At 39.2% G+C, this 16,120-nt stretch overlaps 1 protein-coding gene across 3 annotated transcripts in view; it reads right to left on the reverse strand.

Annotated features, from left to right (window-relative positions):
- epha7 (eph receptor A7) overlaps positions 1-15,677 on the reverse strand; it is an 83,259-nt gene extending 67,582 nt beyond the window's left edge. For all 3 annotated transcript variants that reach the window (XM_058755676.1, XM_058755674.1, XM_058755675.1), the window contains exons 1-3: positions 15,491-15,677; positions 14,005-14,069; positions 11,979-12,648 (exon numbers count right to left, since the gene is read on the reverse strand). In XM_058755676.1, coding sequence (XP_058611659.1) covers positions 11,979-12,648; positions 14,005-14,069; positions 15,491-15,584 — 829 coding nt within the window. In that variant the 5' untranslated portion in view covers positions 15,585-15,677. The remainder of the gene's footprint in view (positions 1-11,978; positions 12,649-14,004; positions 14,070-15,490) is intronic.
- Between the last annotated feature and the right edge of the window lie 443 nt (positions 15,678-16,120).

Genomic DNA, 16,120 nt, shown 5'->3' on the forward strand with positions numbered 1-16,120 from the left:
TGATCTGTATGGGGAAAAGATCCCGCCTGAGCCCGAGAGCTCAAGGCCTGGCTGTGGGCACTCAGCGGCTCTCTCGTGAACACACTAAGATTAGCGCCATCGCAAATCACCAAAACAGGAGGACTCTCGACTGCCGACTCGAATGGCTTTTTACGTCTCTGAAGCGGGGACGGTTTATTTTTACATCCGTGTGATCAGGATTTGTTTATTGCGGCGTCTGACAAGCCCAAGTATCCCCGAGTTGTTTACACAAGCAACCAACCAGCAAATTAGGCCTCAAATCAAATGTAGCATTGACACGGGGGCCCGCCTGAGAACCTGTCTCCACTCCACCTCTCTGGTTTTACCATGAGTGACATGCACAAACACGGCCATTTCTGGGGCCCAAATTCCTGCCCTCCCAACACAGATGCGCAAATACTGCCGCTGAACTAGTCAAAAAACGCGCTACCATTGTGCTAACGCAGTAACCCGCCACCGCAGAGATAAATGATAGCTTTGTTTTCCCCTTCCTGACAGCTTTATTTCTGTGGGAGAAAAAGATGAGGCTTGCCCAATTATGCCTCCTTCTGCCATGCTGCATAATGTCTGCTAGCATGTAATCATGACTGAATTAGCGCTACATGACCCCGTGTGCCAGCGGCTCTTGAGAGCATGCTAACCAATCTATGAAACTGACATTGAGACGATATCCTCCACTTAACTGCCCATTTCAGCTCTGAATTGAAAACAAGTTCTGCCAACATAACCGCTTGGCTGCTAAATTGTGAAACGGAAAGGAAAAACACTAGCTTAGACGGGTTTAAAAAGTTTCCTGAAGGACTTGGTGAGCACAGGCTTTATTCGAGCTGCCACTAGCATGAAGGCGAGCTAATGGGATGTGCTTGTTGACATGGGCACGCAGAGCAGGCAACAGCAACCTCATTTACTGCACAAAGAAATTAGTCGGCCCCTTAGAAACACAGGTTGAGGTTAAACAGAACAACAGAGAAAGAGATTAAAACAGCCTGACATTCCTCCCAGTCTTTAGCAGGCAGCGAGTGCCAGTGTCGCTAATTTACCTTTCAGTGGTCAAGCCCTCTGGTTCAGCTAAAGGGGAAAAAACAGGTCTCTCAGCGGTTCTTACATGGCACTGATAATGCAGGAAGACTTTGCCTCTATAATATCTCAATCTCTAATATGTATTCTGCACAAGAAAGTCACACAAAAAGCATGTCTAGACATTTGTAACGAGACTTCTGAAGGGTTTAGATACTGATTTCCTCAAAATCAGCTTTATCACTATTTTTGGCCTTTGCAGCAATAAATCCCTCCTCATTTTTAAAGACTTAGTCGAGAGATGTAATAGCAACCCAGAGGTAAAATTCAAGACAATGTCCAGCTGAACTGCACAGACTGCTGACTTGTCTAAAATTAGCGTATTGACTACGAAATTCTCTAACAGTCCTCCCTCTAGGGAGGGTGAGGAAATGTCCTAATCACAGGCTTTCCTAAAGCAAGTGCTGGTTTTTCTCTTGGTCTTGTGCTGTCAGTTGTTTTCTCTTGTTGGCTTTCTTTCGATGAATTTCCTATAAACTTCTGGACTGCCCTTTTTAGACCTCAGTATATTATTTTCTGATCTCAGGCTATGTTCAGAATGGAACAGTAGTTTGCTACTTACAGAATACTGCAAAGTTCACACATTATACTGAAAAACAAGTGTGCTTAATTGTATTGAATATGCACTTGTAATATATTTTTTGGTGTAAAAAGTATTAAAAGTATATATTTGAAAAAAAAAAAACTGTACTTACAGATAATAAACAGGCCACATAATTGTACCTCAAGAGAATACACTTTCATGACAATAATTCTTAACACACAAGTACATGTTTAAAAAAGGTAATAGTCAGTAGTTTTTTTAATTTGTTCAAGTTTTACTTTATAGTAAACTTTAAATAATTAGCAATATTTTTATAATGTTTTGTCATGCTTTAATCAATAACATGCAGTTAATGTTGCATTTAGATAGCAAGTATTATTTGAAAGTGTATTATTTCCATAATAAGTACTTTTAAAGGACTTTTAATAGTAAGTGAAATAGTTTATAGAATATTATGTATTAGTATTATGTATTATGCCACCTTATTGTCACATGACCTCGTATACGATATATTATCGTATATAAGTGACGTCCTGCTAACATCTTGGAAATAAATAGGTAAATGTCTAAACATTTGACATTCGATTCAAATAATGAGTTTTAAAAAACAACTAATTAAATTCAATCACACTGGTAACGGAAGGTCAAGTCAAGCTCATTGCATTGTGGGATGCAGTATCTCATGCAGCGTGCTCTGTTGTATACTGCACATTTTGGCAAATGCAGTAGGTCATCTGCATATTTCATATAGAACTTGCTCAAACTGTGCACAGCACACAAATAACATTTCTGCAGTATATATTAAGCAGCATGCTAGTATGTGATCACACTACTTGGAAGTGCTCAGAACTATAGTTTATCTGATGACATCTGGGCATCTATGCGAGTTATAGAAATTATCTTACATTAATTATAGTGAAACTTTTCTCTGCCTCATGCTGTAAAAAAGTAAATACACAAGATTAGCATTATGAATAGTGCACTTTCTGGCTATGAAAAGAAGTAGCCATCAAAAGATACTTTTATTTCCACCCTGATGAAAGCACTCTGAGAGAAACTAAAACCTTTCAAACTCACAGAAAGCCTGTTTCCATGCTGTCAGCCCTTGTGTGGCAAGCATTTTAATCTTTCCCCCTAAGAGGGCTAGAAATCTACCCAACTCCAGGAAACAGGCCGAGGGTACAAAGGAAAGGGGAAGAATCAAAAGGCAGCAAGAAAGCAACACACCAGGATGGGGTCCGGTTTTGGCCCTGTAGCCTTTGCATTTCTCCTACAACTGCTAGACTGAGACGAGGAGCCATAACGGTTACAGAAAAAAGCCGAAAAGTTGGATTAGAGGGTTGTGAAAATGTCAGATTAAAATGTTAAAAGATGGATCTTGTTCGGCGCTATTCGCACAGTGCCCCACGCATTACTGGGAACGAACAGGTTGGATTAGGGGTGTGTTCCTTTACATGCAGACAAGAATCTCATTCATGGCAGCTACCTGTGTGGAGGAGAGATAAGTAGCTTTCCGTCAGAAACAAAGAGAAGATTAGCATTCTCTTACACTGTGCTGAAGGACACACCAGGATGCCCTCTGAAGCCCTCAGAGAGGAACAAGAAAGACTTGTGAAGAAAGAACAGATCAAAGCCTGTCAGATTCCTCTCCTAAATATAGTTAAAATGTTAACATCATGAATCGTGCCAAAAAACAGCTGTTCGCTTAAAAAGAAAAAAATAAGTCACATCAGTGCCACAAATGCTCATTTTAACAATAGATCACCTGTTTTTTTTTTTTCTTTGGAAAATTAGGTCTATGAATGAAACACTAATAAAAAACAAATGTAGTTGTGAAAGGGTAAAAACAAACACTGAGGAAAAAGCTCTGGCACAAACCTTCGGGAAAAGCAGCTGTTAAAATCATTTGCATGCCGCTAAGCTAAATACATTTTACAACATATGCAATGGCATCTTTTGTGCACAACACAATGGCACAACAATGCTTCTCTTTTACATGTATATTTTAAACAGAATAGGGCAGGAACGTTATATCTCTGCAATTACTGCTGAATGCATTATGCTTTGACAGTCACATTTGTGTTGGCTGGAGGTGGACATCGACGCTGCCAAGAAGAGATCTTTCAACTTGCTCCTCATTTCTCATGTGAGGCAGACTGCAAATAAATGTGATTACGCTCGAAATACGGCCTGGATGGACATAAAATTGTGGCAAAATACTGAAAGAAGGGATCTGTAAAATGTTATTGCTGTTAAACAGACCAAAAAAGGGAGAGATCCATTTCAGTTAAATACAACGGCTCAACTCATCCAAACAGCATCTGCCCAGATGGCTTTCCTGGCACATGATATGTTCTGTGATAGCAGAAAAGAAGGAAACATGAAATGTCACTTTTACAGTGAAAAGAAGCGCTTTTAGAACAAAGCGGCCTTTTAGGAAAAAAGGTTTTGGGCTTTCACCAGAATTTAAAATGCCTCAGGTGAAATGCTTCCTTCCAAGTGTAAATGCTGGTCGTTTGTTTGCGGCTGATTGCAAAATAGAAAATGGAAGCATATCCTGAGGCAACCGCACTTCCCCTTCCACGTCATTTGGCCTGATTTACTGCATTGATTAGCAAATGGAAAACAAAGAAATTTTTACACTAAACAAACGATGCCACAAATCATTAGCTACGTTTGCTTGCACCTAGATAAGACTTCGGCTCTACAATTCTGAAAATGTGAATCAGATTGGAAAGAATCTGAAATTGGATTGGATTTGTTCGTTTTGATAAAAATTAGTGCATGTAAACATGTCAGTTTGTAGCATAACTCTCTTGAGTTAGCTCCTCCCCCTTAAACTTTTATTTAATCTTTTTATTTCAACAAAGACTTTGTGTTTATGAAGTGCTGAAGTGAAGCACAGCTGTCACTGTGGTAACAACCCCAAAATGTGGTCTTTTCTTGAAAGATAAAAAGCAAAAGATCTTCTTAAGAACACTATGACCATAGCTAATCGGATCTAAATCAAACCTCCACCATCAGCAAGTTATTCCTCACACACTCCGAGACACACAGTCTGGATGACTTTGCAGCTCTGACAGAGGTGACTAAGTGAACGCACAATGGCAAACCGGCAGAGGTCCCTCATTATGAAGCCAAACACAGCCGTGACCTGTCCAAACCTGCACGGACGCACACCCATTTGAACAAACGCACATCCACGCACACCCAAAGCCACCCACGCTCTATCCCTATAGAGGCTGAATGATACAGCACTCAATCAAGTCCCAGCCTCACCGTTGGTGATCCATGAAAAACTAACATGCAGCTCACATTTCTATCTTCCAATAATCATCTCCTCAGACAAATGATCGTTTCATGTAGTCTTGATTACTGTGCCGCTCGTAGCTGTCCCCACAAAAGTAGAAGAACAGCATTACTTTCTAATTTTATTGATTGTTCTTTGGCACAATGTGTTCACTTTGAGTTACATTCAGTAATAACTTGGCTAAGAGACAGCGCTCTGTGTGTGTGACATTTCTTCTCCTTAATCTCATTTTATGAGCAGGAGAGAATTTAGTCTGCTTCTCATTAACAAACAGCATCCCGGCCCCAGCAGAGCACTGCGAATGTGGAACGATTTCGAATGTGAATTTGGAAAGCTTCAATAAGCACGCTATTTGTTTAAACATTGATCTCAGAGGATTCGATCGTAAAAGTACACTGTGACTTCCGAAAAACATCAAATTAGTGATGTATTTTATGCAAACGCGGTTTATGTTTATTTTAAAACTTCTCATTAATTGTATCCTTTTCCATGAGTGATCCTGTTAATTAAACTGCAATTATATCCTGAAATAAATCATAATATAAGTACAAATAAAAATAAGCATTTCAGTTATAACAAAAATGTTAAAATAATAAAAATGTGTGTGTATATATATATATAGTTTAAAATTTTACGTTTACATTAAAATGTTTATTTTTTTATTTATTTATAAAGTAATACATATCATAAAACATTTCTTCTAAGTACTGTATACAAAGTTTTGCCTATTAAATTGTACTCACTCAACATCCTTAACATTCTGTAATTTTTTGTCCTATTTATATTATCACAAAACATCAGATAACAAATAAGCAGCCATTTTCTGTTTTCTGGATTCGATCAATCGTAAAAGTAGTGATGTATCTTATACAAACACGGTTTATGTTTATTTTAAAAATTATCATTAATTTAATCCTTTTCCATGAGTGCTTTTGTTAATTAAACTGCAATTATATTCTGAAATAAATTATTATATAAGTACAAATAAAAATAAGCATTTCATTATATATATATATATATATATATATATGTGTGTGTGTGTGTGTGTGTGTGTGTGTGTGTGTGTGTGTGTGTTAATTTTTAAATAGTTTAAATAATTTTTTAATAATTTTTTTCTTATCTATTTACATAATAATATATATTATAAAACATTTCTTCTAAGTACTTTATACAAAGTTTTGCCTATTAAATTTGATTCACTCAACATCCTTAACATCCTTATCCTTAAGATCCTGTAACTTTTAGTCTTTTACTGTACACAAACTCAGCTTTGCTTTTACATGGGAAAGTGCAAAACATGAGCTTCCTCGACCCAACAGCGTTGAACACGTAATTCTTGTCATGTTTAATGCAAAACTTCAGTTCAACACAATAAAGCTGAAGTGACTCAGCAGAGAAATCTTTTTTTTTCATTTATTTATTTATTTTTATTTTTTGACTCAGCAGGGAAATGCGGCACTATATCAAATGCACATATTTTGACAGCGGGAACAAAAACGCTGAAGCAATGCGAAATAAATAGTCAATGTGAATAGCCAGGAATCTTTGTCATTTCGCTGGTAACGCTGTGATTTCCGTGGTGTCACCGGGGTCGCTCACGGGCTGGGCATGGGGTCAGTGAATATTAACTTCATTTACACATGGTTGCAAACAGAGCAGCTTGCACAATGCAGGCCTGCCTGCTCTGCTTAGTAACGTGAGCAGCTGAGCTGACAGGTCACTGCCAGGCTGGAAGATGGATGAGCTGAGCAGTTGACCCTTGGCTTGCCTGAGGAGCCAGCTCTATGGTTTCTTTCCCCTCTGAACAAAGACCCCCTACCAGCAACCGCCCTGCTCGCAACTCCAGCAGCACTAACAGGTCCCGACATCTCCATCAACCCTTGCATGCACACACACACACAAGCAGATTTTGATAGGCTTAGTCTTTTTAGCTCGACACACCCAACCAAACGCTCTTTTATGCACGCATACACACACTATGGGCAGCTTACCCCCTTTAGCTTCCTAAACGCTGGCACACACACTTCTCTTTTCGAATTGCTCTCTGCTCATCCGTACTAATGGATGCAATTGGACAAGCGGACACTGTGTTAAAAGCAACAAAGCAGCCGTGTGCGTATTTGTGTGTGTGTGTGTGTTCGGAGCAGCTTTGGCCCGAGGCGACCGGGTGAAAGTGATATGTGACCAGGTTGAAGGCCTTAACACTCAGTGAGCATCAGGGAGGGTCTGTTGTCAGAGTGACTCTCCTCTGGGAGAACGGCAGAGCAGGAGACTCAGCAGCTCAATCTCTCCCTAAGAGCAAAATCAATAACTTATTACATAACTGCACACTTTTCTCCTTTACAGAGAGAGAGGGAGAGAGAGACAGAGAGAAGGAAGGAAGGAAGTCTTAGGAGGCTTATTCTAGTATGAAAATGTCCTTTTTTACTGTGCTAATATCACAACCAGGACTCCAGAAAATGACAAGGGAGCCATTGGCTCCTATAATGGATCATTTAGGAGCCAAATAGCTTTGTTGACAAATTACAGAATCGCTCGAAATAGATGGTTGTTCAGAAGTGCTGTTGTCCATGCTCATGTTTAATCACAGTTATCTGCTGTGGTCTAGATCCAAGGGGACGCAAATTAAACGCTACATATTTATGCTTTACAATTGTTAGACTATCAGTTGGTGTAGAACAGCTGCAAAAGGCTGTGTATTCCACTCACTTGATTCAATTCAACCTTTTATTCTCTATGCTAGACAATAACCAATAAACCAATAATATAACATTTTACAACACAACTTTTTTAATAAGTACAGTATCTTTATTAACTATTATTAATTAGTTTAAATATTAAACTATTATTAATCAGATCAAATCAAAGAATGACTCACAGTTCTGTCAGTGAATTCATGCAATAGCTACATGAATCATTGAGTGAGTTAAACCACTAAGTTGCCTGTAAGTTCAAGACTATTTCATGAATTGTTTGGATTGATTCAATAAAAGAACCAGTTGAAAAGAGTCATTTGTTCCAGAATCAGAAATGCTGACACTGCACAGTGTTCTTTTTTCATGTTTTTTTTTTTTTTTTTTTTTTTTTTAAGTGGTGTGAATGCCACCTCGGAGAATAAATTATTATTTTATTTTATTATTTTATTTTATTTTATTTTATTTTATTTTATTTTATTTTATTTTATTTTATTTTATTTTATTTTATTTTATTTTATTTTATTTTATTTTATTTTATTTTATTTTATTTTATTTTATTTTTGTGCTTTAGCAAATTTTCAAATCCACAGTCAAGAGTCTTATAATTGTATTTATAAGAATCTAGTGAGAATATAGTGCTTTAATTATAAACGACAGTTTGTTAATTGTTCATCATTTTACATTTTACATTTATTTAAGAACTTTTTTTGATCCAATGAAACAACAGGAAATTTGATTGCGAACATGAAGCCACTACAACACATCAATAACTGGACTGCCGCCAACTGACAGGCCTGACTGACGACACAACACAATGACAGCTCCGCTTGTGTTCAAAGCCACCTTCCATCTGACAAAACCGAGGGGGAAAAACAAACAGTACTCCGAAAGCACGCCGCTCTTCTCCAAGACCCTGGCCGGGCGAGAAGGCCATTATCCATCAGTGGATGATTCTAACCCTGACAGCTTCAGACCCAACGGGCTTCCCTGAGGAACTCGCCTCCGTTTGAATAATTAAGCCCACTTACAGTTCTCTAACGGATGGCCATTTGTAGCCTTTACTTTCACACCTTATCAATCACTTGTGTGTCAGGGCTTTATACAATCTGGCCGCCTCCAACTCCTGGTGGCATCATTTGAAATGCAAAGCATGGCCTTAACTGAGCCTGGGTCTTGCTCTTGCGTCCCTTCTGCAGCTTACTTCTGCAGCTTGTCTCCACAGCTAGTGCCCTCCTTCTGTGTTCTGGCAATCCATCAGGCTTTGACTAACTTCTGTCCAACTATTTGACATCTGGGAGATGGATGGTGTCAGCGCCTGCCGTTGCCAGTACCTCCTCCTGTTAGCATGTTAGCCAATGCTAGCTTGTTTTTTTTCCCCTTAGAATAATAAACAGAGGCTTGCCTTGTAAATAACTCAAACTGGAAGAGCAGGTCAATTATCGGTTAATATTAGGCATTTCTTTTGACAAGATACGGTTATTAACATGACGTGACGTGACTGAGCAACATACATTCCAATGATTGTTCGCAAAAGCTTAACGAAAACAAAGAGATCAATGTCTTGCTACAAGGACTCTTTTTCTGCTTCCAAAGGACTTAGTGTCTCCATTTTCTCTGAGTAGCCACTGTTGAACAGAGCTTCGCAAATGAATAGACGCTATTTTTGCTTGAGCTCTATGCAAATAAACTCTGGCATGCTGCTGAACACTTCAAATTGCTTTTTTTCCAACACTCATAACACTGATTCTTGTAACTGTGAGGAGCGGATCTCTGGAAAAGCAGGAAGGAGTGAAGCCACGAGTGCCACGAAATGAGTTGTAGAGAGCAAGGGACGGAGAAAGAAAAAGTTATGGGATAGTTCATCTAAAATGAGGGTGAAATTTTATGTTGTTCCAAACCTGTATGACTTTCTTTTTTTTTCCTGTGGAACACAAAAGTAGAAGTCAATGGGGTCATTGGACACAGTTGACATTCATAGTATATTTTTCAAAATAGCTTATTTTGTATTCTACAGAAGAGAGAAAATAATTGATGATTAAATGTAAATTTTTGGATGAACTATCCCTTTAAGAGTTGACTGTTCACAAAAGAGAGTTTTAGAATTTTGACATTTTAAAAGTTGGTGGCATCCTAAACACATGGAACTCATGGCTCAAGACTTGTCACAACAGTCAAAACCATCCGCTTAGCTTGTGTTTACGTTGGAAAGCAATTAAAATACTGTGCCAACGGATGCAAGAGTGTGTCGTGCAAATGCCCACTTAAAGGAAGAGGAAGAGAGAAAAGGGAGGAAGAAATGCAAGACACACAATCCTCCATCAGGCATCTGATGAACGAGACGGTCAAAACACACATTTTCATGGCCCTCCTTAGGTTACCCCACTCAATTTTTAATGCAAGACATTTTAGACTTTATCCCGTATGCATGAGCGTCTGTTTGTGTATATAAATAGTGCGGATTTTATAACGGAACACGGTAAGGTGGTGTAAAAACAGGAGCTTTTGAAGGCATCAGGGTCACAGTGCCTTGGCCGAGCCCCTGAGGGGAGGAAGAGAAAGAAAAAGACAGTGAGAGCTGCAACATGAGCTGTATACTCTTGGAAAGATCAGTCTTCCATATTAAAAAGACCCCTGTCACTCACAGGCCTTCAGCCCCAGATAACGTGCACTGAATTACTGTTTCTCCGGAAAAAGGGGAAAACACACCAGTATTTTTCAGTCTGGTTGGTGCTCGGGGGGAAACTCTGAACAGGCAATTTAATATCGGGAGGATCGCTAAGAGGAAGTGCTGATGCGGCAGTCTCATGCTCATTTTATTTAGATTAACTGCAGCGGTAATATCACAGCCACTCATGCCAGGAGCGACGCACAACTCATAAAGTGACAATGGAAGGGGGCAGGAATCTAACTGGGTGACAGGGTTTGTTTGTTGCCGGCTCGAAGAGAAACACACAACATTGTTTTTGAGGAATGTAAGATGGCTTTGTGAACAGCGATTAATTCTCTGAAAAAGCATCCGAGACTTTCTGAGAGTTCAGCGTTGCATGCAAATTTCACTTTTATTTATTTATTTATTTTTTGCTTTGAGTGAGTAAAAATTCTTGAATGTTAAATAGGTTAAAAAAGGGTGGAATTGTAAAAAAGACATAAAACACATCCTTTTATTATGCTTAATGTGTGCCAAATAGCCCATATTACATAGAAGCACCATCAACTTTCTCCTTTGCTCCCTTTCTGGCTTTTGAAATGGCTTTCAGCTTTGCAACAACCTCTCAGCGTGAAGCAGCCTTGCCCATTTTAGCTTTTGATAACATAATAGTGTTCTGAAGCACCCTTTACATGATAACTTAATGATGCAGACGTGTATGTGCACCGCATAAAAGCTATCCAAACCTCCCGGAGATATCTGTTAAATCATTACTGGTCTGCACACTTCATAATCTATAGATGTGGAGGTGACCCAGATTGGCGGAAAAAAGGGTGGACGGCCACTTCAACCACACAAAACCAAGAGGTCCTCTCCCTCAGATCCTAATCATGTGTCATGTGACTGCCAAAAAAACAATATTCAGCACCATTAGTGACAGCGATGGCACTGAGAGTGTTTTAGTCTTAATTGCAGAGTATATCAGAGGCGACTGTAATTGTGTTTCCGGTTCGGACACTACCTAAATAACTCCGGGGTTCCGCTGTTTGTTTTCTCTTTCTGTCGGGGTCACTTGAAAGGTCCAGAGAGGGACCGGGCGACGGGCTGAACCTCCTCCGGACGCGGTGTCATTTGCGAGCAATTGGTTTGGCTCGGCGCCAAATGGAAAGAGAATAGGAGAGGAGAAGAAAGAGAGCGGGCTGTTTCTGAGAGCAAGGCTGGAGTGCTAGTTATCATTTAATTCCAGTGTCAACGTGCATAAGGCTATAAATTAAGAGCCCACAAATCAAATGACTAACAGGGATTCCAATTATTGTGCCAAGGATTTTTGCCCCCACATTTAATCCATCATTATTATCTCCGCCCAATAAGCATGTTTTTTTTTACTCTGCTTTTCTTTTATTAATTGTTCGTCGTCTGCTTTGTATTTTTCAGCATGGTTTGTATTGTTATTGCATTGCTTTGCTGTAATTCGGATGAATTACCTCGCATTGGGATAATTCTATGCATGGGCACTCAGTCAAACAATTGGAACAAGGATTGCCTTGGTAAATGGACACATAAGCGAGTCTTACACATAATAATAACTTATTAATTGCTTCATTGTCCTTTCTCGCGTAAGGTTAATCAGCAGCACTCTAATACATGCCAACAGATGTGTGCAAATGAAAATAAAGTACTCACGTTCACACGCATCTCCCTTCTGGTGAAATCCAGCTTTGCATATACATTTCCCAATGGGTACCAGCCACTCTCCTTCAGCGCTGCAGTGCATTTTGGGAGAGTTGTCGGCCTCCTCCTCTGCGTCACTGACGCATGTGCCCTCCACTTCCACCAGCGACGAGAACTCAGATCCTGTCACCGTATCTGGGAACGTGGCCAGGTTCTCAATAATCGACCAACACTTCTTGTAATACACTTTGACGGAGACCAAAGCGATGCAGGCACCTACATCCTGAAAGGCCAGGTAGAAGCCTCGGCGGGAGAGGGGCCCGATTATACGCACCTCCGTGTTGAGCTTCATCTTTCTTTCCCCCAGGTCACCCTGAGTGAAACTCTCGTCCGCGGCTATAGTGTCAATTTTCACATACTGACTCTCCCTTATATTCCTGCCCACCTCTACGTCGGTTTCCTGGTAGTACAAGTTGAACGTCTCCTTGCAAGAGCCAACCACCCCTGGAAGGCTGTTACAATCCCTCAAGGTAAACTTCAGCTCCACAAAAATCCTCTGGGCATCGCCCTTCTCAATCCAGTTAGTCCGTAGCCAATTGTTCTGATTTGGCTCCATGACCTGGCAGACCTGGTATGTGCGAATGGGTGTGTAGTTTTCATCCAAGCCGCTGATCTCTTCCCACTGAGAAAAAGTAAAAAGCAGTTAATCATCATTATATTGTGTGCTGTACTAAAATGCTCAGAACTAACCGCAAGGGAGAATCTTACAGCGTGTTAAAACTGGCCTCTGTGTGAATAAATGCACAACTCCTTGCTATAAGATGATCTACATGAATTCATCTGCAGCCAAGTGCTTCATTTTTTCACATCTTTTGCATAAACCGAGAATTTGAAATGCCTGTCTTGTGGAGTGTTTTAACTTAAAATATTTATTTTTAGTGATCTGCAATTATATGCGCAGTTCTGATAATTGTTGGTATATGTCAATCAATACAAACACTTATAAGCACATAAAAAAAATTATCTAATAAATGTATTGCAAAAATTAGGCTACCTCATTCCCAATAGTAACAATGTGCACTACCAGTCAGAATGTTTTCATTTATAAACTCCATTATGAAAATGTTCATCTAAAAAAAATAAAAAAGTGCGCTAGTGTGTGATGATATCAAAATTAACCACTTTTAATTCAGTAAAAAACATTATTTTATATGACTTAACCCGACTACTTTAGGTTACACCAGCAAAAGTAATTGTCTGCACTTCTTTTAAACAACTTTGACCTGGGCTTAAATTCCATTTATGCTGGACACATGTTAGTTGGGTTTCTGTTATTATTCATTTTAACTCATTAAAAAAGTTTTTAATTTATACAAACACATAATACTTTTACCTCAATGACTGCAAGTTTATAACTCATAAAAGTCAGCAGAACTGACAGAAATTTAGTTAAATGAATAAAACCAAATATGCTGTTACAAAGATGAAAACATTTTTTAAAGTAAAATAAGATTCAATGCACTCAAATCACATGACTAACAACATAAAATCTCCATTGTACAAATTGTAATTGCTGTTACTTTTTTTAGTTTTCAGAATTATTTAATGTTCTAAATAATTGTTAAAAACGCCTAAGACTTACAAAAACAACAAACCATCATAATTAAGAATGTAACAAGTTAGTATACTAAGTTCAGCAGAAAATCACTCTGTTGGCCTTAGACGACTTCAAAACAAACGCGTCTGTATTTTACGCCGCCTTTAAACCTTTTCCAAAAACCAGTTTAGGATCGACAAACAACTTTTAAAAGAAACAAAACCACCTTCGAATAAAGTAAAACCAAATGATCCATTGTTTAGCGTTTTAGAAGCATTGTGATGTGGTGCAAAGACTTACACTTGAAAAAAGAACAACACATTATGCCACCACATAATTTTAGGTTGCACTCAAAATACTACAAGCAGTAAGCGCATTACAGAAGAGGTGAAAATCATAAATGTTTGCTGTAAAGTAGAAGTTGTAAAGTTTCCAGCTTACCCCGCTTGGAGGAGACGATATCCATTCCAGCTCTGTCTGCTGCGCCTTTGAATCCAGCAGGATCACTGCCGACGACACATAAAGCGCACACTTACAATAATGCATCTTTAATTGCGATTAATGTTTGTCACACATCTCGCTCATATTCCAGAAGCATTTTACATCGCGAGCGAGCGCAGATACAAACCAAATGTGAGAGAGCGCGCGAGTTTGACCCATTTTCAGCAGACAGCGGTGGAGATTTTTGGCAATAAGCACCTCGCACCTCTGAAACCTGTGCGACACCTGTTCGTGTGTCAATATAACCGACGGGCACGCTTTCGCTTTTGGTGTAGATCGAGAAATCGGTAAAGTTCCTTCGTTTGAACCGTAAGAATATTACGCGGATACGCGCGCGCGCAGCGCAGGTTAAGAACGACTTCATCTCGTGCGAAATTAATCGCTGTTTTGTTATTTAAATGCATTTCATTGAAGCGTTATCTGGTTTCTGTCTGGTCATATGACTAAAAGGAGCTGGTTAAATAATAAAAATAATAATTTGATTAAATATTGTAAATAAAAAACTCTCAAAAGGGCATTCACTGAGATCAGAACCTTAATTTAAAAAATAGATAACATCAATTTGATAAATAAATTAGTCATTGAGTATGTTCAGTAATCAATAAACATCTAAGTGAACTACAGAAAACAGCCATAAGATCAACTGGATCTATATATACCGTATAGCTACAGAATTGAATGATTCTTTAATTTAATATTTCAGAAAGGAGGCACATACCTTCGACTTAGACGATATGAAGCTAATATAGTCGATGTTGATTTGTGATATACATATTTGCAGTGCAGACATGCATGGTAGAAACACACTGCTCTTTATACTAAATCTGCTCTCGATAACTTGGTAATACAGAAGCACTTCTATTGCTTAATTACTGCAGGAGGTTTCTATCCGGGACAAATCCTTTCCTACTACTACCTGAAGCTGATCCCATGAGTAGCCTATTTTAAAATAATAAGCGTGATACATGTTGCAGTCAAGTTGCAGAAATGACTGTATACCCTACTGCCCGGTTGGTTAACAAAGGCACATCAAGCAGATCTTTTTCAAGTTTGGTGTTACTGCTGTCTCTTTGCAGTAAATGGAAAGCACGTAGTGTTTTCCAATAAAATGAGAACGTGATAATGAGGAGATACAGGGCTGTGAGGATTAAGCTTAACCAGATAATATTGTCTATGATGTTTATTTGCGATGTGCAGTTGTAAATCGTCTTCGTGTCTGATTAGCGAAAGTCTGTGCGTCAAGGAAATACATAGGCTACTCATGATATGAAAAACAGTCAGGCGTATATCGATGTCTTATGTGTGATAATAAAAAATCTGTCTGTTTGTCTGTCAGACTGTCGATACTGTATCTGCTCTAACTACTGATTTGCTCGTTCTCTCGCTCGCGCTGTCAGGATGCAATGAAGGAAACTTTAGCACTCACCCTCTCTTGTGTTCTGTGCTATTCCAGTGTTCACATAAAAACATAAATGAAGGCAAAATACAGTCCATAAACACGAAACTGAGGTGCAAACCATGGTGCAGTTGAAAGTTGGATAAACAGTGTGCGCTTTTTCCAACGCGGCGTTCCCTTCCCATTGACGACGCTCCGGCAACCAGCTCTGGGTGAATAAAACAGCCGTCTCTCACTCAAATAGCATCGGCAGCTGAGAGGCGGGGCTTAGAGCATTCGGCGTGTCACTCATCTTGACTGACAGAGAGCACACCCACATTTGGCGCGCGAAAGGCTGTCGGTGGGAAAACGCGGACCAATCATCTTGAAGCGAAGGCGGATCCTCAATTTTAGTCTAAACCCGACAACGGCATTCAGAAACTTTAAGATTAATACTTTGTTGGACAATGTAGAAAATCGTTTTATATCAAGAAAAATTACTGTACTGGAAGTTAATACTTAAAACACTACGGGTTAAATGAAAAGTGAAAACAGTGAGTACATCAAAACAAACTTTTGAGAACTGGTGAGATACCTCTTGCTGCAACACCACTTTCACGGACGCCTACTCTATCAAGATAAGACTTGAACCTTGGGTTGGGCAGGCAAGCATGTCACGAC

Source organism: Onychostoma macrolepis, chromosome 20, assembly GCF_012432095.1.
Source record: "Onychostoma macrolepis isolate SWU-2019 chromosome 20, ASM1243209v1, whole genome shotgun sequence".
Taxonomy (NCBI): domain Eukaryota; kingdom Metazoa; phylum Chordata; class Actinopteri; order Cypriniformes; family Cyprinidae; genus Onychostoma; species Onychostoma macrolepis.